This window comes from Lepisosteus platostomus, chromosome 13 (genome assembly GCF_059453375.1).
Source record: "Lepisosteus platostomus isolate fLepPlt1 chromosome 13, fLepPlt1.hap1, whole genome shotgun sequence".
Lineage (NCBI taxonomy): Eukaryota > Metazoa > Chordata > Actinopteri > Semionotiformes > Lepisosteidae > Lepisosteus > Lepisosteus platostomus.
Genome location: NC_142623.1, coordinates 13,481,206 through 13,501,320, shown reverse-complemented (window position 1 = coordinate 13,501,320; position 20,115 = coordinate 13,481,206). Strand labels below are relative to the sequence as shown.

At 52.1% G+C, this 20,115-nt stretch overlaps 3 protein-coding genes across 4 annotated transcripts; 1 reads left to right on the top strand and 2 right to left on the bottom strand.

Moving 5' to 3' along the window:
• The first annotated feature begins 147 nt into the window (after positions 1-147).
• alkbh7 (alkB homolog 7, RNA demethylase) lies at positions 148-4,767 on the top strand. 2 transcript variants are annotated; one of them, XM_088603259.1, is made up of 5 exons: positions 148-314; positions 499-718; positions 1,443-1,616; positions 2,041-2,165; positions 4,246-4,767. In XM_088603259.1, the coding sequence occupies exons 1-5, from the start codon at positions 280-282 to the stop codon at positions 4,364-4,366; spliced, it is 675 nt and encodes a 224-aa protein (XP_088459385.1). In that variant the 5' UTR covers positions 148-279; the 3' UTR covers positions 4,367-4,767. The 2 variants fall into 2 exon arrangements, with proteins under 2 accessions (XP_088459385.1, XP_088459383.1); XM_088603257.1 differs by having other exon boundaries at positions 186-718.
• Positions 4,768-5,377: 610 nt separating this feature from the next.
• Positions 5,378-7,625, bottom strand: LOC148649967 (persephin). Its single transcript, XM_088603261.1, has 2 exons — positions 7,450-7,625; positions 5,378-6,188 (listed from the first exon to the last, which is right to left on the bottom strand). Exons 1-2 carry the CDS (start codon positions 7,535-7,537, stop codon positions 5,749-5,751), a joined length of 528 nt encoding a protein of 175 aa, XP_088459387.1. The 5' UTR covers positions 7,538-7,625; the 3' UTR covers positions 5,378-5,748.
• A 5,896-nt stretch (positions 7,626-13,521) lies between these two features.
• gtf2f1 (general transcription factor IIF, polypeptide 1) lies at positions 13,522-20,094 on the bottom strand. Its single transcript, XM_088603230.1, has 14 exons — positions 19,961-20,094; positions 19,422-19,581; positions 19,181-19,227; positions 18,877-18,949; positions 18,410-18,603; positions 17,717-17,887; positions 17,012-17,217; positions 16,471-16,627; positions 16,318-16,376; positions 15,606-15,734; positions 15,369-15,442; positions 14,698-14,839; positions 14,474-14,588; positions 13,522-13,912 (listed from the first exon to the last, which is right to left on the bottom strand). The coding sequence occupies exons 2-14, from the start codon at positions 19,431-19,433 to the stop codon at positions 13,708-13,710; spliced, it is 1,584 nt and encodes a 527-aa protein (XP_088459356.1). The 5' UTR covers positions 19,434-19,581; positions 19,961-20,094; the 3' UTR covers positions 13,522-13,707.
• Between the last annotated feature and the right edge of the window lie 21 nt (positions 20,095-20,115).

The window sequence follows — 20,115 nt, the reverse complement described above, 5'->3', positions numbered from 1 at the left end:
CGACTTAAGTCCTATTTCAGACCTTAGGCCACCAGGAGAGACAAAGTGACAGTGATCTGTGAGGTCAATGAAAACAATAATGATTATTGTTTTAATAACAAGCAAAGATAAAAACACTGCAAAAATGCCTTCATACCCAGTAACGAACAGATGTGTTATGGTTACCTTTTGTGTAAAATAGCTAGTTTAAATCTGACCGTCCTCTGACCAATAGAGGGCGACATAAAATAAAAGTGACTTGTATGTCGGTGGACTACAAAACCCAAGGTGCGCTACGGGATGCCAAGATGGCCGCGTCCTGAATCTTTCGGCAGGTGAAGAAGGAAGGGGGGTTTTAACAGTGGAGTTCAGATATAAATTTTATTAGAAGAAGTAGACTTTTTGCTGGAATTGTGTTTTGTGGCCAAATGACGGCATGAGTCTTCTGTTAACAGTTTTGAAGCGTGTAAATTTAATATCGCTTCCTCGTCCTTCGCCTCACCACTGCTCTGTCCCTAGGCCCTTGGAAGCCTCGGGGCTCGCTTGGGAAGGAGGCCGGGAAAGTAATGTTGATGATAGGCGCCTTGTCTCGGGCTCAAGCCCCGACGTGCTAGAGAAAGTACGCGGGCAAGTCGAGGTCAGTGAGAACTTCCTCACTGAAGCAGAGGAGCGCGCCCTGTTGCAGGAGCTGGAACCTGGGCTCAGGAAGAAGCGATACGAGTTTGACCACTGGGATGACGTGAGTATTAAATGTGATAAAGTAATTGTGATTGTCAGTTATAGCGGCTTTTTGTCAAGCCTGTGCAAAAACCGCTTTCCAGTGCGTCCAGTTACATTTTGAGCTACAGTCCCAGTGCAGTAGGACAGTCCTGTTACAATAGGAGCTACAGTCCCAGTGCAGTAGAACAGTCCCGTTACAATAGGGGCTACAGTCCCAGTGCAGTAGAACAGTCCTGTTACAATAGGGGCTACAGTCCCAGTGCAGTAGAACAGTCCCGTTACAATAGGAGCTACAGTCCCAGTGCAGTAGGACAGTCCTGTTACAATAGGGGCTACAGTCCCAGTGCAGTAGAACAGTCCCGTTACAATAGGGGCTACAGTCCCAGTGCAGTAGAACAGTCCCGTTACAATAGGGGCCACAGTCCCAGTGCAGTAGAACAGTCCCGTTACAATAGGGGCTACAGTCCCAGTGCAGTAGAACAGTCCCGTTACAATAGGGGCTACAGTCCCAGTGCAGTAGAACAGTCCTGTTACAATAGGGGCTACAGTCCCAGTGCAGTAGAACAGTCCTGTTACAATAGGAGCTACAGTCCCAGTGCAGTAGAACAGTCCTGTTACAATAGGGGCTACAGTCCCAGTGCTGTAGAACTGTCCTGTTACAATAGGGGCTACAGTCACAGTATAGTATTAATATTTGTGATAGTAAAGACTACAGTTCCCATGACACCTCTCCCATCCTTCAGGCCATCCATGGTTACCGGGAGACAGAGCGTGTGCAGTGGACCGAGGGGAGCTGGGCAGTGCTGAGGCGGGTCAGGCAGGCAGCATTCCCTGCAGGGGAGCCCCTGCTGGGCCCGGTCCACGTGTTGGACCTGGACAGAACTGGATTCATCAAGCCACACATCGACAGTGTCAAGGTAGGTCTGATATCTCGTCTGAGCCCCTCTGTAATTGGGGCTGCCCCGAGTTCAGAGGCTCCAGTTAACTTGGCCAGCTGTGTGCTGACTTCCCATGACACATCCTGCCCGAATCTGTTTTCAACATACCAAAGGTAGAAATAGAAATGTCATCATAATAAGTTAGGGACGTGATGCGGTCTTTCTATCTGTGGGTTGTGTATATGGACAGCAGGAGAGTCAGAAGCCTTTTACTTGGTCTGACTGGCAGCTACACAGCGGGCATCAGTATGTCAGCAGCTTTACTGAGACATAAAGACAGGGTGTCAACAGTGTTTCTCCTTCTCTCCCGCCCCTCCCCTTCTGCCTTCATTGCTCTCTGTCTCCACCTCTTGCCCTTGCTCCTTCCCTTTCTCCCTCTGACTCCACCCCTCCCCTTTCTCAGTTCTGTGGCAGCACGATTGCTGGGCTCAGCCTCCTTTCCGATAGCGTGATGCGATTGGTCAGCGAGCAGGACATGGCTGACTGGGTAGATCTCCTGCTGCCCAGACGATCGCTTTACATCCTCAGGTAAGAGGATCTGCTGGGCTTGCGGACAGGTGATATTTTCCTATGCTATATTTTTTCTAATTGCAGAGGCAGTGAGTGATACTAAAGGTGTACAAGTTTGGTCACTTCTGCTTGGCTGAAGCAGGACAGCACAGCCAGACCTGAACCATGTGCTCTGTGAGAGCTGGGAAGTCAAGAAGAAGATGGGTTTCTTGCTTTGCTACAATAGATACAGTGCCTTGCGAAAGTATTCGGCCCCCTTGAACTTTTCAACCTTTTGCCACATTTCAGGCTTCAAACATAAAGATATAAATTTTTTATTTTATGTGAAGAATCACCAACAAGTGGGACACAATTGTGAAGTGGAACGAAATCTATTGGATTTTTGAAACTTTTTTAACTAATAAAAAAATGAAAAGTGGGGCGTGCAAAATTATTCGGCCCCCTTGCGTTAATACTTTGTAGAGCCACCTTTTGCTGCGATTACAGCTACAAGTCGCTTGGGGTATGTCTCTATCAGTTTTGCATATCGAGAGACTGAAATTCTTGCCCATTCTTCCTTGCAAAACAGCTCGAGCTCAGTGAGGTTGGATGGAGAGCGTTTGTGAACAGCAGTTTTCAGCTCTTTCCACAGATTCTCGATTGGATTCAGGTCTGGACTTTGACTTGGCCATTCAAACACCTGGATACGTTTATTTGTGAACCATTCCTTTGTAGATTTTGCTGTATGTTTGGGATCATTGTCTTGTTGGAAGATAAATCTCCGTCCCAGTTTCAGGTCTTTTGCAGACTCCAACAGGTTTTCATCCAGAATGGTCCTGTATTTGGCTGCATCCATCTTCCCCTCAATTTTAACCATCTTCCCTGTCCCTGCTGAAGAAAAGCAGGCCCAAACCATGATGCTGCCACCACCATGTTTGACAGTGGGGATGGTGTGTTGAGGGTGATGAGCTGTGTTGCTTTTACGCCAAACATATCGTTTTGCATTGTGGCCAAAAAGTTCGATTTTGGTTTCATCTGACCAGAGCACCTTCTTCCACATGTTTGGGGTGTCTCCCAGGTGGCTTGTGGCAAACTTTAGACGAGACTTTTTATGGATATCTTTGAGAAATAGCTTTCTTCTTGCCACTCTTCCATAAAGGCCAGATTTGTGCAGTGTAAGACTGATTGTTGTCCTATGGACAGACTCTCCCACCTCAGCTGTAGTTCTCTGCAGTTCATCCAGAGTGATCATGGGCCTCTTGGCTGCATTTCTGATCAGTCTTCTCCTTGTCTGAGCTGAAAGTTTAGAGGGACGGCCAGGTCTTGGTAGATTTGCAGTGGTCTGATACTCCTTCCATTTCAAGATGATCGCTTGCACAGTGCTCCTTGGGATGTTTGAAGCTTGGGAAATCTTTTTGTATCCAAATCCGGCTTTAAACTTCTCCACAACAGTATTACGGACCTGCCTGGTGTGTTCCTTGGTCTTCATGATGCTCTCTGCACTTTCAACAGAATCTTGAGACTATCACAGAGCAGGTGCATTTATACAGAGACTTGATTACACACAGGTGGATTCTATTTATCACCATCAGTCATTTAGGACAACATTGGATCATTCAGAGATCCTCGCTGAACTTCTGGAGTGAGTTTGCTGCACTGAAAGTAAAGGGGCCGAATAATTTTGCACGCCCCACTTTTCATTTTTTTATTAGTTAAAAAAGTTTCAAAAATCCAATAGATTTCGTTCCACTTCACAATTGTGTCCCACTTGTTGGTGATTCTTCACATAAAATAAAAAATTTAAATCTTTATGTTTGAAGCCTGAAATGTGGCAAAAGGTTGAAAAGTTCAAGGGGGCCGAATACTTTCGCAAGGCACTGTATATGAGGGAAACCGAGTGGTCTTGTCACACTGCACCAAGGCAAGGGCTGAGACTGAGAGAGAAACACAGGGTGGACACCTCACACTGCACCACGGCACAGGGCTGAGACTGAGAGAGAGACACGGGGTGGACACGTCACACTCTCCCACAGCACAGGGCTGAGACTGAGAGACACAGGGTGTGAATTGCTCTATTCTTTACACACATGAACACATCTCCCTCCCTTCTGTCCCTCAGGGACAGCGCTCGTTACAGCTTCACACACCAGGTCCTGCGGGACGAGGAGTCCTTCTTCGCTGGGCGCAGGGTCCCCCGGGATCGCCGTATCTCCGTCATCTGCCGGAACCTCCCGGCCTGAGGCGAGGGAGCAGGGGGGAGGACTTAGACTGCGACACTGCTGGGGCTGCCCTGCTCCCTCACTCTGACGCCGAGGCTCAGTCTTCACGGGAGGAAAATAGAGGTGCTGTCTGGTCCAGCCCCGTGTGGCCAGGGGAGGTGCGAGGGATGAAAGTCCCAGAATCGGGAAGGCGTCAGTCCTGTCAGTCTGTGAGAGTCCATTCATTCTGCAACATGTGTGATGGGGGTCTGATTTCACACCACACCGGACAGACTCACAGCCATGACACCCACTCTGCATCTCCTTCAGATTTATTACAACTGTCACATTGCAGCCATGCACAATGACAAAAGACACAAATAAAATATAATGAGTCCAACTCATAGCTTTCCAAATAAATAAATAATTTATTACTCCATAAATAGCTGATCTCTGTTGGTACTTTGGCCTTCTGGTGACTTCTGGCATGGGGGGCGTTGGAGAGTGGCGAAGCCTGCGTGACTCCCACACCGACACACAGCAGCCGCCTGGAGCCTGGCCTCTGGCCTCTCTCGCTTTCCAGCGCAGACCAGGAGTTTGGGATTAACCCCGAGTCTCCTTCAGAGTGGGCACTCGAACCCACTGCAGCTCAGCATAGAACAGTGGAGTTCAGCATGGAACAGGACACCGTATATAGTACCATACAGCAAAGCGCACCCTGTACAAGGTTACTGTGGTGCTTCATGGTACTGCACAGTCTAGTGCAATAACGCCCAGTGAGGTCAAGATAAAAGCACAGTCCAGGACAGTAAGCCCAGAGAAATTGGGGTAAAAGCACAGTCCAGGACGGTAAAGCCCATTGCGATCAGGGCAAATGCACAGTACAGTACAGTAAAGCCCAGTGAGATCAGGGTAAAAGCACAGTCCAGGGCACCAAAGCCCAGTGCGATCAGGGTAAATGCACAGTACAGCACAGTAAAGCCCAGTGAGATCAGGGTAAAAGCACAGTCCAGGGCACCAAAGCCCAGTGCAATCAGGGCAAATGCACAGTAAAGCCCAGTGAGATCAGGGTTAAAGCACAGTCCACTGCAGTAAAGCCCAGTGAGACCAGGGTAAAAGTGCAGTGCAGTAAAGCCCAATGGGATCAGGGTAAAAGCACAGTCCACTGCAGTAAAGCCCAGTGAGACCAGGGTAAAAGTGCAGTGCAGTAAAGCCCAATGGGATCAGGGTAAAAGCACAGTCCAGTGCAGTAAAGCCCAGTAAGATCAGGGTAAAAGCAAAGCATAGAGCAGTAAAGTCCAGTGAGATCAGGGTAAAAGCACAGTGTTGTAACACTGGGGACTGATGGGCCTCTGCGGCAGCACACTGGCCCCTCCAGGTGTGCCCTGTGAGCAGTCCTTGAGCCCAGGACGGATCCACTCCCGTCAGCCCACACAGCTGCAGGCGGCGGCAGACAGCTTCTCCACCCGGTGCCAGCGGTGCGCGGAGTCCAGGAAGGCCAGGTCCTCGTGGCGCGTGGGCCGGCAGCAGGGGGCGCTGTGCATGTGGGTGCCAGGCGGTGGCGGGGGCAGGGCGCCGCGCTGCAGCAGGGCAGACAGCGTCAGGTCGTGGTTGGAGCGCTCCCGCGGGCAGCCCCCCCCGCAGTACCTGAACAGCACCGTCTCCTCCGAGTCGTAGCCCAGGCCCAGCTCCCGAACCCGCAGCAGGAGGGAGCGCAGACCGCACAGGGAGTCGTCCCCCCTGCGGGACCGGGACCGAACCAGCCTGGGGGCCCCCTCCCTCTCTGCACGAGCTCCCAGGGGCCCCGGCCTCTGACCCTCCTCCTGCAGAGTCCTCTCCTGGGTCACAGCCTCACCCTGCAGCTCTGCAGAGACAAGCAGAGCAGGGCTGGGCTGAGACACAGTGAGACAGGCACAGCAGGACTGAGAGTGAGAGAGGTATAGAGAGTGATACAGGCAGGGCAGGGCTTAGAGAGTGAGACCGGTATAGAGAGTGAGACAGGCAGAGCAGGACTGAGACAGACGAGTATAGAGAGTGAGACAGGCAGAGCAGGACTGAGACAGACGAGTATAGAGAGTGAGACAGGCAGAGCAGGGCTGAGACACAGATGGGTATAAAGAGTGAGGCAGAGCAGGGCTGAGACAGGTATAGAAAGTGAGACAGGCAGAGCAGAACTGAGACACAGTGAGACAGGTATAGAGAGTGAGACAGGCAGAGCAGAACTGAGACACAGTGAGACAGGTAGAGCAGGGCTGAGACAGACAGGTATAGAGGGTGAGACAGGCAGAGCAGGACTGAGACAGACAGGTATATAGACTGAGGCAGAGCAGAACTGAGACACATTGAGACAGGTATAGAGAGTGAGACAGGCAGAGCAGGGCTGAGACAGACAGGTATAGAGAGTGAGACAGGCAGAGCAGGACTGAGACATACGGGTATAGAGAGTGAGACTGAGGAGTGTAATTGTGGAGCTCAGAGGGGTGTATGAGTGGATCTCAGCTGTGGAGCTCAGAGGAGTGTATGAGTGGATCTCAGCTGTGGAGCTCAGAGGTGTGTATGAGTGGATCTCAGCTGTGGAGCTCAGAGGAGTGTATGAGTGGATCTCAGAGCTGTGGAGCTCAGAGGAGTGTATGAGTGGATCTCAGAGCTGTGGAGCTCAGAGGAGTGTATGAGTGGATCTCAGCTGTGGAGCTCAGAGGAGTGTATGAGTGGATCTCAGCTGTGGAGCTCAGAGGAGTGTATGAGAGGATCTCAGCTGTGGAGCTCAGAGGAGTGTATGAGTGGATCTCAGAGCTGTGGAGCTCAGAGGAGTGTATGAGTGGATCTCAGAGCTGTGGAGCTCAGAGGAGTGTGTGAGTGGATCTCAGCTGTGGAGCTCAGAGGAGTGTATGAGTGGATCTCAGAGCTGTGGAGCTCAGAACGGTGGATCTCGGAGGAGTGTATGAGTGGATCTCAGAGGAGTTTATGAGTGGAGCTCAGAGCTGTGGATCTCAGAGGAGTGTTTGAGTGGAGCTCAGAGCTGTGGAGCTCAGAGGAGTGTATGAGTGGAGCTCAGAGCTGTGGATGTCGGAGGAGTGTATGAGTGGAGCTCAGAGCTGTGGAGCTCGTGTCCGGGTGTCTCTTACCCCTCGGTGAGTGGAGCTGCCCCTGTCCTCCGCCCTCTCCAGGCCACAGACAGTACAGCAGCACAGCCAGCTCCAGTGCGGCCCGCATCCCCGCGGCTCCTGCGCGCTCTGTCTCTCCCGGAAACCTGGGAACGGAGAAGGTGAGAGCAAGCTGCTGAGAGACAGGTCACCCCTCGCATTTTTATCCCCTGCGGGGCTGGAGGGCGGAGATTAACCCTTTCCTTGCCTCCTTCCGAAGAGCTCCAGCCCTCCGCTCGGCGCGTCCGGGGTTACACAGGGGGCAGTTCGCCTCTTATGTGGAATTTTTTTCTATAAATAGTGGTTATCCCAGAATCGGGGAAAGAGTATTTTCCAGCACGGGCCGGAGGGGAAAATGTAATCCCTCTGTAAATTGCTTAAAGCTGTTCCCCTGTGGAGACTGGTCTTGATTAGTCCAGAGTGCCGCTCGGAGCAGGCAGGCAGGAGGAAGGAGAGGGAGGTCCTGCGTGTGCCTCGGACAGAGCGCATCTCCTCGCGAAGGGTTAAGGCTCAAGGCTCCAGGGCCTGGGAAGGGGAGGGGGATTCATTTAATTTTTTAAAATCTAAGTGGAATCCAGATGTTACTTTAGTGGAAATTCCTAGACTGACAGAGACACACTCCACCAGCATGTCCATAAATTAAGGGGATTTGGGGGAATGTGTTTTCTTCTTACATAATCCTGAAGGAGGAACACGCAGGAGAGGGGGGGGGCTGGTGTTGCCCCCCGAAATGAGCTGTGAGGTCGCAGCGTCACCCCTCTTGTGCTGTCTGGGCAGCTGGGGTTCTGTGGAGTTCTAGTCAGTGTCCAGATTCAGAGTCCAGAGGAGCCTTGGACAGCCGTAGAGAGGGTCTGGGATTAGACAAGCATTCTTCCCAATCAAATCTAATCCCAGAAATTCCACACCTGTCAGAAGCAGAACAGCTTCCAATCCTGCTGGGGGAGGAATCTCAATGGAGCTGCAGCCCAGTATGTGATGTCTTGTCACAGACACAGGAACAAACAGTGAGCCTGTTGGTAAAGAATAAGAATAATATAGTGTGTGATCTCCTGTCCCAGTCTGAGGAACAGACAGTGATCCTATCTCTCAGTAATAATAATAATAATAATAATAATAATAATAATACAGTGTGTGATCTCCTGTCCCAGACTGAGGAACAGACAGTGATCCTATCTCTCAGTAATAATAATAATAATAATAATAATAATAATACAGTGTGTGATCTCTTGTCCCAACCTGAGAAACAGACAGTGAGCCTGTCTCTCAGTAATAATAATACAGTGTGTGATCTCCTGTCCCAGGCTGAGGAACAAACAGTGAGCCTGTCTCTCAGTAATAATAATAATGCAGTGTGTGATCTCCTCTCCCAGCCCGAGGAACAGACAGTGATCCTGTCTCTCAGTAGTAATAATAATAATAATAATAATAATAATACAGTGTGTGATCTCCTGTCCCAGCCTGAGAAACAGACAGTGATCCTGTCTCTCAGTAATAATAATAATAATAATAATAATACAGTGTGGGATCTCTTGTCCCAGCCTGAGGAACAGAGTGTGCCTGTCTCTCAGTAATAATAATACAATGTGTGATCTCCTGTCCCAGCCTGAGGAACCGACAGTGATTCTGTCTCTCAGTAATACTAATAATACAGCATGTTATCTCCTGTCCCAGCCTGAGGAACAGACAGTGAGCCTGTCTCTCAGTAATAATAATAATAATAATAATACAGTGTGTGATCTCCTGTCCCAGCCTGAGGAACAGACAGTGAGCCTGTCTCTCAGCAGTAATAATAATAATTATAATAATAATAATAATTGCTTACACTTATATAGCGCTTTTTCTGGACACTCCACTCAAAGCGCTTTACAAGTAATGGGGACTCCACCACCACCAATGTGTAGCATCCACCTGGATGATGCGACGGCAGCCATAGTGCGCCAGAACGCTCACCACACATCAGCTATCAGTGGGGAGGAGAGCAGAGTAATGTAGCCAATTCATAGAGGGGGATTATTAGGAGGCCATGATTAGTAAGGGCCAATTGGAAATTTGGCCAGGACACCGGGGTTACACCCCTTCTCTTTTCGAGAAGCGCCCTGGGATTTTTAATGACCACAGAGAGTCAGGACCTCGGTTTTACATCTCATCCGAAGGACGGCGCCTGTTTACAGTATAGTGTCCCTGTCACTATACTGGGGCATTAGGACCCACATGGACCGCAGGGTGAGCGCCCCCCGCTGGCCCCACTAACACCTCTTCCAGCAGCAACCTTAGTTTTTCCCAGGAGGTCTCCCATCCAGGTACTGACCAGGCTCACACCTGCTTAGCTTCAGTGGGTTGCCAGTTGTGAGTTGCAGGGTGATATGGCTGCTGACGTAATACAGCGTGTGATCTCCTGTCCCAGCCTGGGGAATAGACAGTGAGCCTGTCTCTCAGTAATAATAATAATACAGTGTGTGATCTCCTGTCCCAGCCTGAGGAACAGACAGTGAGCCTATCTCTCAGTAATACTAATAATACAGCGTGTGATCTCCTGTCCCAGCCTGAGGAACAGACAGTGAGCCTATCTCTCAGTAATACTAATAATACAGCGTGTGATCTCCTGTCCCAGCCTGGGGAACAGACAGTGATCCTGTCTCTCAGTAATAATAATAATAATAATAATAATAATAATAATAATAATAATAATAATAATAATACAGTGTGTGATATCCTGTCCCAGTCTGAGGAACAGACAGTGAGCCTGTCTCTCTGTAATAATAATTCAGAGTGTGATCTCCTGTCACAGCCTGAGGAACAGCCAGTGAGCCTCTCTAATTACACTATTTCACTGTTCAAATTATTTGTAAATGTTTTCACGAATTGTTATTGCTTTGGCAAAACTATTTCTTGTCAGTCAACTTTGAATTTGAGTGAAAGAGGCTGGTTGAAAAGAGGACAGGAAACAGGGTGCAGAGGTTATAGGTCAGGGGTGATGAGAGAAAGGACAGATTGTGGAGGTCAGGTGGTTACTTGAGATAGGATGGAGTACAGAGGCCGGGATGACTGGAGAGAGGATGGGGTACAGAGGTCAGGGGGTGACTGGAGAGAGGGTGGGGTACAAAGGTCAGGGGATTATAGAGAGAGGGTGAGGTGCAGAGGTCAGTGGGTAACTGGAGAGGGTGGGGTGCAGAGTTCAGGGAGTGACTGGAGTGAGAGGGTGGGGTACAGAGGTTAGGGGGTAACTGGAGAGATGGTAGGGTACAGAGGTCATGGGGTGACTGGAGAGATGGTGGGGTGCAGAGGTCAGGGAGTGACTGGAGTGAGAGGGTGGGGTACAGAGTTCAGGGAGTGACTGGAGTGAGAGGGTGGGGTACAGAGGTTAGGGGGTAACTGGAGAGATGGTAGGGTACAGAGGTCATGGGGTGACTGGAGAGATGGTGGGGTGCAGAGGTCAGGGAGTGACTGGAGTGAGAGGGTGGGGTACAGAGGTCAGGGAGTGACTGGAGAGAGAGGGTGCGGTACAGAGGTCAGGGAGTGACTGGAGAGAGAGGGTGCGGTACAGAGGTCGGGGGGTGACTGGAGAGAGGATGGGGTACAGAGGTCAGGGGACAGAGACTGGAGACTGGAGAGGGAGGGTGAGAAAGGAAAGGTCAGTATGTCTTGTGGAGACGCTTCTCTCTCTGCGCTGTGTGGATCATGTTTCAGGAAGGCTTCGCAGAAGCCCATCCATCCTGGAGCCTGGGGCAGGTTTTCCACTCTGGATGCAGACTGGGATTCACCGTGCACCTGCACCAGGTGAGCCAGTGGAAGGAATGCTGCTGTCGGAATATCCCATCTGTCAGGCTCTAATCCCAGGACAAAGGGAGGCGTGACAGGGCATTAGCTTGGCCACATTCCTTCCACTGCCTCCGAAGAGATGAGAGAGGAGAGGGAAGGGAGAGAAGAGAGAGAGAAGGAGAGAAGAGGGTAAAGCAGACAGAGAAGGGAAGAGGGAGAAGTAAAGAGAAGGACAGAGAGAAGAGGGACTGCGATCTCCACCCTGTCTCAGTAATAATAATAATAATAATAATAATAATAATAATAATAATACTACTACTAATAATAATAATAATAATAATAATACAGTGTGTGATCTCCTGTCCCAGCCTGAGCAACAGACAGTGAGCTTGTCTCTCAGTAATAATAATAATACAGCATGTGATCTCTTGTCCCAGCCTGAGGAACAGACAGTGAGCCTGTCTCTCAATAATAATAATAATAATAATAATACAACATGTGATCTCCTGTCACTGCCTGAGGAACAGACAGTGAGCCTGTCTCTCAGTAATAATAATACAGTGTGTGATCTCCTGTCCCAGCCTGAGGAACAGACAGTGAGCTTGTCTCTCAGCAGTAATAATAATACAGTGTGTGATCTCCTGTTCCAGCCCGAGGAACAGACAGTAAGCCTGTCTCTCAGTAATAATAATAAAACAGTGTGTGATCTCCTCTCCCAGCCTGAGGAACAGACAGTGAGTCTGTCTCTCAGTAATAATAATAATACAGTGTGTGATCTCCTCTCCCAGCCTGAGGAACAGACAGTGAGTCTGTCTCTCAGTAATAATAATAATACAGTGTGTGATCTCCTGTCACAGCCTGAGGAACAGACAGTGAGCCTAACTAGACTAACACCCGGACACACACAATGCTGTACTGCTACACTAGCATGCCAACAGACTCCGATGTACTTCAACACTAACTCACGGACACACTATTGTACTGCTACACTAACACACTGACTCTGACACTGACAGTTTTTGATATGAAAGTTGGGGGACAGATGGGAGAGAGGTGTGTTAGTATGTGCAGGCAGCGTCTCCTCTTCTCTCTGCACATTCCCCAGGGATTAACACACAGGAGAGCTTCTGACAGCAGGGGAGAGGGGGAGAGGGTGGATAAAGTACGGGACTGCGACAACAGGAGGACAGCTGGTCCAATGGTTAAGATACAGGACTGTCCCACCAGGAGGACAGCTGGTCTGGTGGTTAAGATACAGGACTGTCACACCAGGAGGACAGCTGGTCCAGTGGTTAAGATACAGGGCTGTCACACCAGGAGGACAGCTGGTCCAGTGGTTAAGATACAGGGCTGTCACACCAGGAGGACAGCTGGTCTGGTGGTTAAGATACAGGACTGTTACAGCAGGAGGACAGCTGGTCCAGTGGTTAAGATACAGGGCTGTCACACCAGGAGGACAGCTGGTCCAGTGGTTAAGATACAGGGCTGTCACACCAGGAGGACAGCTGGTCCAGTGGTTAAGGTTCAAGGACCTCAACTGAACATGAAATTAGAGCCCTGGAGTTACATCAAGGCTGGCGCTGTGTGGGTGGCAGGGCTGTGCCCTCTGACTCATGGATAACCTGGGATGCAGCCGGGTTGTTATCTGTGTAGGAGAGTGACAGTTTTATTGGCTGGCAGAACTCCAGCGCACACTTGGAATTCCTGCATTTAATTCCCGGCTGGGCTCCCTGGGACATTCCATAAATGGTACGTCTGGGTGGTCACAGTACACTCCGGGCAGGAATGCTCCAATTTGGATCAGCTGGCAGTGGGAAGCCGTCTGTGGGATTTAGAGCCGGAAACCCAGACTCCCCACCCCACACTTACACTGCACACATTTACACTGTAAATCAGTTGAAATCCAGGCACCTTCCCACAGTGCTCTGTTCCTCTGAGACATTTCCTGTTTGTCTCAGTGCATAGAGTGTGCAGACTGCACACTCTGAATAGGACACACTGCAGTCTGCAGACTGGAGTGTCCTATAGAGAGTGTGCAGTCTGCACCGGAAGGGTGTCCTATAGAGTGTGCAGTCTGCACGTACAGTGTGTCCTATAGTGTGCAGTCTGCTCGTGTAGTGTGTCCTATAGAGTGTGCAGTCTGCATGTACAGTGTGTAATTTAGTGTGCAGTCTGCTCGTGCAGTGTGTCCTATAGAGCCTGCAGTCTGCTCGTGCAGTGTGTCCTATAGAGTGTGTGCTGTTTGTACCTCCGTCTCTGTGTGTATGTGACAGTGACACACTCAAGACCCATCTGTGTCAGGGAAACGTAATTTTATTATAAATCTCAGATAGATGCAAACACTGTCCCCTGCTGGACAGTCTGTATCAGTGCACAGAGACAGCAACAGCCCACTGCTGCCCTTGTCCTCTCTAAAAACAGGATGAAAGAAACAGCTCGGATGAACCCTGCTGCTCCAGGACCGGACCGGACCGGACCCTCTCACTCGGTGAGGTAGAAGTGCATCTTGTCGCCGATGCTCTTGCGCTCCGGGTTCAGCCTCTTCAGGATCTGGGCCAGCACGTTGACCGTCTGCTCGCTGCTCAGGCCCGTGCGCTTCGTCTGGAACTTCTTCAGCAGGTCCTTGGTGGTCATGGGCTTACGGATCAGGTACCGGCGCACTGCCTCCTCGGTCAGCTGCACATCGCTGAGGGAGAAGGGTTAGAGAGAGAGGGGTTAGAGAGCTGGAGGGAGAGAGAGAGAGAGGGGTTAGAGAGCTGGAGGGAGAGAGAGAGAGAGGGGTTAGAGAGCTGGAGGGAGAGAGAGAGAGAGGGGTTAGAGAGCTGGAGGGAGAGAGAGAGAGGGGTTACAGAGCCGGAGGGAGAGAGAGAGAGGGGTTACAGAGCCGGAGGGAGAGAGAGAGAGGGGGGTTACAGAGCCGGAGAGAGAGAGGGGTTACAGAGCCGGAGGGAGAGAGAGAGAGAGGGGGGGTTACAGAGCCAGAGGGAGAGAGAGAGAGGGGTTACAGAGCCGGAGGGAGAGAGAGAGAGGGGGGTTACAGAGCCGGAGAGAGAGAGGGGTTACAGAGCCGGAGGGAGAGAGAGAGAGAGGGGGGGTTACAGAGCCAGAGGGAGAGAGAGAGGGGGGTTAGAGAGCTGGAGGGAGAGAGAGTGGTTACAGCCGGAGGGAGAGAGAGAGGGGTTAGAGAGAGCAGGGCTAGAGAAAGTACCAGACAGACAGAGGGCAGAGGGGTGAGACCTGTGTTTACCTGGAGCTGGGGGTGCATTTTCCAGAGGGAGGCTGGGGAGTGGTCTTGCCTGAGGCACTCTGGGGGCTGGATTCCATCTTCAGCCTCTTTGCTGCGGGGGTCTCCGAGCGCTTCCCTGAGAGACAGGGGCAGGGAGAGAGACAGACAGGTCTTATCACTCCTGCCAGGAGCGGGGGGGGGGGGGGGGGGGAGACAAAGACATGCAGGGGAGAGACAAGCCACACCTTGCTCCAGCTTGCTGGCAGCTGCCTTCAGTGTGTTGGAAGTGCTGGCGCTGTCCAGCGAGGGCGTCCCAGGACGACTGCCGGCGCGGGAGCTACCCCCTGAACTCCGACCCCCTGCTCTCTTTGGGGGGGTTCGCTTCTTCTGCAGGGGCACAGAGAGAGAATGAGTGAAGGAGGGAGGGAGAGATAGAGACCTGGGTGAGAGACAGCTGGGACAAACAGACTGAAGTACAAGCTCAGTGACCACAGCCTGGCTATAGGCACTGGACACAGGCAGACCTGATTGTCCAGAGAGGACAGGCTCAGTGACCACAGCCTGGCTATAGGTACTGGACACAGGCAGACCTGGCTGTCCAGAGAGGACAGGCTCAGTGACCACAGCCTGGCCATAGTAACTGGACACAGGCAGACCTGGCTGTCCAGAGAGGACAGGCTCAGTGACCACAGCCTGGCCATAGTAACTGGACACAGGCAGACCTGACTGTCCAGAGAGGACAGGCTCAGTTATTAGATCCTGGCCATAACAGGGGGACAGAGGCTGACCTGTGTCCACAGAGTGTCCACAGCATGGCCATAGGAACTTAACATTCACTGTGACAGCAGCCATTGTAATAAAACCAGACAATTCTGAATCTGAGAGAGAGAGAGAGAGGGAGAGGGACTGAACTCACGGTCATGAAGAGTGCGGAGGGCATGTCTCCGTCAATGTCGCTGTCTTCTGAACTCTCAGACTCGTCACTGCTGTCTGTGAACACAGCCCACTGTCAGCACTGCCACACTCAACACTACCACAGCCCACTTGTCAGCACTGCCACACTCAACACTACCACAGCCCACTTGTCAGCACTGCCACACTCAACACTACCTCAGCTGGACATGCACACACGCCTGTACTACTGTCTCTTCACCTTTTCTCCTCCTCTTCTCCTGCTGCACAGGAGTCTTCTTTCCATCCTCCTCCTCTTCCTCCTTCTTCTCCTCCTCATTAGGTTTCTCCTCTTCGCTCTCTTCGCTGCTCTCCGACATCTCGTCTATCCCTGCACATGGCAAGAAAACTCTCCTTTAACATACAAGCGCACTCGCAGAGTGGATCACCTCCCTTTTAATGGACACACACATAAAAGATCACCTCCCTTTTAACACACACTTGCGCAGAGTGGATCACCTCCCCTTTAACACACACTTGTGGAGAGTGGATCCCCTCTTTTTTAACACACACTTTCACAGAGTGGATCACCTCCCCTTTAACGCGCGCACACAGAAAAGATCACCTCCTTTTTAACACACACTTGCACAGAGTGGATCACCTCCCCTTTAACACACACTTGTGCAGAGTGGATCACCTCCCCTTTAACGCGCGCACACAGAAAAGATCACCTTTTTAACACACACTTGCACAGAGTGGATCACCTCCCCTTTAACACACACTTGCGCAGAGTGGATCACCTCCCCTTTAACACACACTTGTGCAGAGTGGATCCCCTCCTTTTTAACACACACTTGCACAGAGTGGATCACCTCCTCTTTAACACACACATTCTCGGGCAGAGTGGATCACCTCCCCTTGCCCAGCAAGGACAGGAATGAAATAAGCAGCGTAGCGGTCCCTCTCCCTCTCACCTTTAGGGACGTCCTCTCCCTTGCTGGGCTTCACCTTCTCTGGCTCCTCCTCTTCTGAGCTGCGGCAGAGAGACACAGGTGCGAACACAGTCATGCAGTATTTGCTGGGCCCACACTCCTGCTTGCACACAGGGGCACGCAGACCCCCCTCACCTGCTCTCGTCCGACATGTAGTCCACCTCCTGGCCCTCAAAGTCCCCGTCATCGCTGTCCTCCCCCGCCTCGCTGTCACTGCCTCTCTTCTTCTTCTTCTTCTTCTTGGCGCCTCCTTTCACCGGCTGCTTCTTCGTCTTGGGCTTGCTCTCCCCGTCTGCGCGGACAGGGACAGAGGAAGGAGGCACAGCAGAGGAGGGACAGAGGAAGGAGGCACAGCAGGAGGGACAGAGGAAGGAGGCACAGCAGGACAGGGACAGAGGAAGGAGGCACAGCAGGACAGGGACAAAGGAAGGAGGCACAGCAGGACAGGGACAAAGGAAGGAGGCACAGCAGAGGAGGGACAGAGGAAGGAGGCACAGCAGGACAGGGACACAGAAAGGAGGCACAGCAGGACAGGGAGAGAGGAAGAAGGAACAGCAGGTCAGGGAGAGAGGAAGGAGGAACAGCAGGACAGGGACATTAAGTTCCTCTCCTTTCCAGACTGCCCCCTCCATTTCACCCTCTCCTGTCCCCCAGGGCTGTTCCCCCTCCTTCTCACCCTCCCCCGGGCTGCTGTCGCTGTCCTCGCTGCTCATCTCCAGCTCGTCTTCCAGGTCATGGATGCGCAGGTCCCCTCCTTTCCCTGGTTTCTTTTTCTTCTTCCCTCCCTTCTCCCTGTCCTCCTCCTCCTCCCCGTCATCGCCCTCCTGCTCCTTCAGGCGGCGCTGCAGCATGATGCTGAAGTGATTGACCACCTTGTTCCTCCTGACAGACAGACAGAGGGACAGTCAGACATGCTGCAGTGACTGAGCACCTTGTTCCTCCTGACAGACAGACAGACAGACAGACAGACAGACAGGGGGACAGACAGGGGGACAGACAGGGGGACAGACAGGGGGACAGACAGACAGGGGGACAGACAGGGGGACAGACAGGGGGACAGACAGGGGGACAGTCAGACATGATGCTGCAGTGACTGAGCACCTTGTTCCTCCTGACAGACAGACAGACAGACAGACAGACAGACAGACAGACAGACAGACAGACAGACAGACATGATGCTGCAGTGACTGAGCACCTTGTTCCTCCTGACAGACAGACAGAAAGAGGGACAGTCAGACATGATGCTGCAGGGACTGAGCACCTTGTCACGCGCACACACTCCAGCCCGCTCTCACGCGCGCGCACTCCAGCCCGCTCTCACGCACACACATGCGATCGATTCCACACGTGCGCATTCACAACAGCGCCCTGCCGCCCGTACCGGCTCCACTCTTCCTCAGCCTCCTCCGCAGTGAGCGTCCTGTGCTTGGCCACGGGAGTGAAGTTGTACCAGCCCTGCACAGGAAAGGCCTCGAAGGCGCCGTCAGGGCACTGCGTGAAGATGTAGTAGGAGGCGTTTTCTGTCACCCCGCCCTTCTTCTGCCCCTTGAACCTGCAGGAACACACCATACGCCCTGACACTGCGCCTCAGAGCGTGACAGACACCCACCCTTCACCCTCCAGGATCCAGGGCTGATCCGCTCCGTCCCCCGGGCTCCTCCCCCTCTCTCTCCCCCTTCCCCTGAGTCTCCTCCCCTTTCCTCTCTCCCCCTTCCCCAATCTCCTCCCCCTCCCCCCAATCTCCTCCCCTTTCCTCTCTCCCCCTTCCCCAATCTCCTCCCCCTCTCCTCCCCCTTCCCCAATCTCCCCCCCTCTCTCTCCCCCTTCCCCCAGTCTCCTCCCCTTTCTTCTACCTCCCTTTCCCAGGCTCCTCCCCCTCTGTCCCAGCCCCACCTTTTATCCCACCTCCCTTTCCCAGGCTCCTCCCCCTCTCTCTTCCCTTTCTGCCATCCCCACCTTCCCCAATCCCCTCCCCCTCTCACCCCACCTCCCTCAGTCTCCTCCCCTTTCTTCTAATCCTCTGCCCAAGGCTCCACCCCAGGCTGTTCCCACACCTCCCCCAGGCTGCTCTCACCTGCGGCCTGCCTTTCCGTTCACCCTCAGGATCCAGGGCTGGTCCTCCAGCCTGAACTCGCGGGTCACGATGCCGAACTTCTTCCTGCGCGCCTCCTCCCTCTGCTTCCTGCCGTACTCACTGCCCGCCCCTGACTCCGGGCCCTCCTCCTCAGTGTACATCTTCCTGTTACTGACGTCACGCTCCATGCGCGCCTGCGGAGAGACCGCCACACCTTTGCCACCTTCTTCATCGACCCTCACACATGGTGCCTCCTCTTCTTCACTGAGCCTCACACACTCCTGCCTCCTCTTCCTCACTGAGCCTCACACACTGCTGCCTCCTCTTCCTCACTGAGCCTCACACACTGCTGCCTCCTCTTCCTCACTGAGCCTGACTGAGGGTTCCTCACAGCCTCACACACTGCTGCCTCCTCTTCCTCACTGAGCCTCACACACTGCTGCCTCCTCTTCCTCACTGAGCCTTACCTGAGTCCAGGTGGAGACATTGACCTTGTCTCCTGCATTGAAGGCCATGATGTTGTACTTCTTATTGGTGTTTCTAGGGCAAAAGAGAGTCACAGGGTTAATCACAGCACTCTGAGTACTGTATGACCCAGAGCGGTCCAGTCCGATACTGGACAGCACCGGGAGTACTGTGTGACCCAGAGCGGTCCAGTCCGATACAGGACGGCGCCAGGTGTACTGTATGACCCAGAGCGGTCCAGTCCGATACGGGACGGCACTGGGTGTACTGTATGACCCAGAAAAGCAGGACAATGCAGACACTCACTTGGGCACTCTGACGACATACTCCATGGCAGACGAAGAACTGCTCCCCTGAGAGAGAAGGTGAGATCAGAGTGAGGGAGATTACAGCACAAATCTGTGTCCACTTTCTGTTAAGCCTACAGACTGAAGCCCTTTGACTGAACGGAGACCGAGGTACAGAGAGACAGAGGGACAGGGGAGAGAAACGAGAGGCGCAGACACGGACAGAACGGACACCACACCGCCTCTCTCTCGGTCCTCACCAGGGACGTCATGTCTGCGAAAAGCCGGGGTCACCACAGCGGTACAGACGAAGATACAGAGAGAAGGCTCTTCAGTTCCACGGGTGTCGCACTGCAGGGCTACAGAGCCACGCTGTGTGGGGCTCAGAGTGCGAGCAGAGGACACTGAACTTCAGACACCCTGAAAATAGAGGTTCACACCGTGCTCACGGCTCACACACGGTGTTGCGAGGATTGTATTACTACTTGTAGTAATACTAGTTCTTATCTCAACACTGTTTAGCCTCGGTATCGCACAATGTTCATTTTTCACGACAGTGGTTGTTTTTATTGTACGTGTACTTGCATTAAGGCATAAATCAAACGAATACAACAGCATTTACGCTACCAGTCTTAATAGACCGTATACGGCTTCCTTATATCTTTGGAACTTTAACAGTCACAGAGGAGAATAATAGCTCTCTCTTTGTCTCACGAATTAATTTCAGATTTCAACTGTGAAAACCACAAACTAATAACTAGAAGGCAGGTACTTATGATACAGCAAACAGCGCACTCACCAAAACACTGGTCCGCCGGTTTAATGTGTCCGTCTGGTCCCAGGGGACGAACGCCGAATAGTTCCACGAGCGAGTTCGCAATATCTCTTTTTTTTTTCCAAGTTAGAAATCAGTAGCTTAAACAAATAGATTATATGATTTACATGGTAATTATC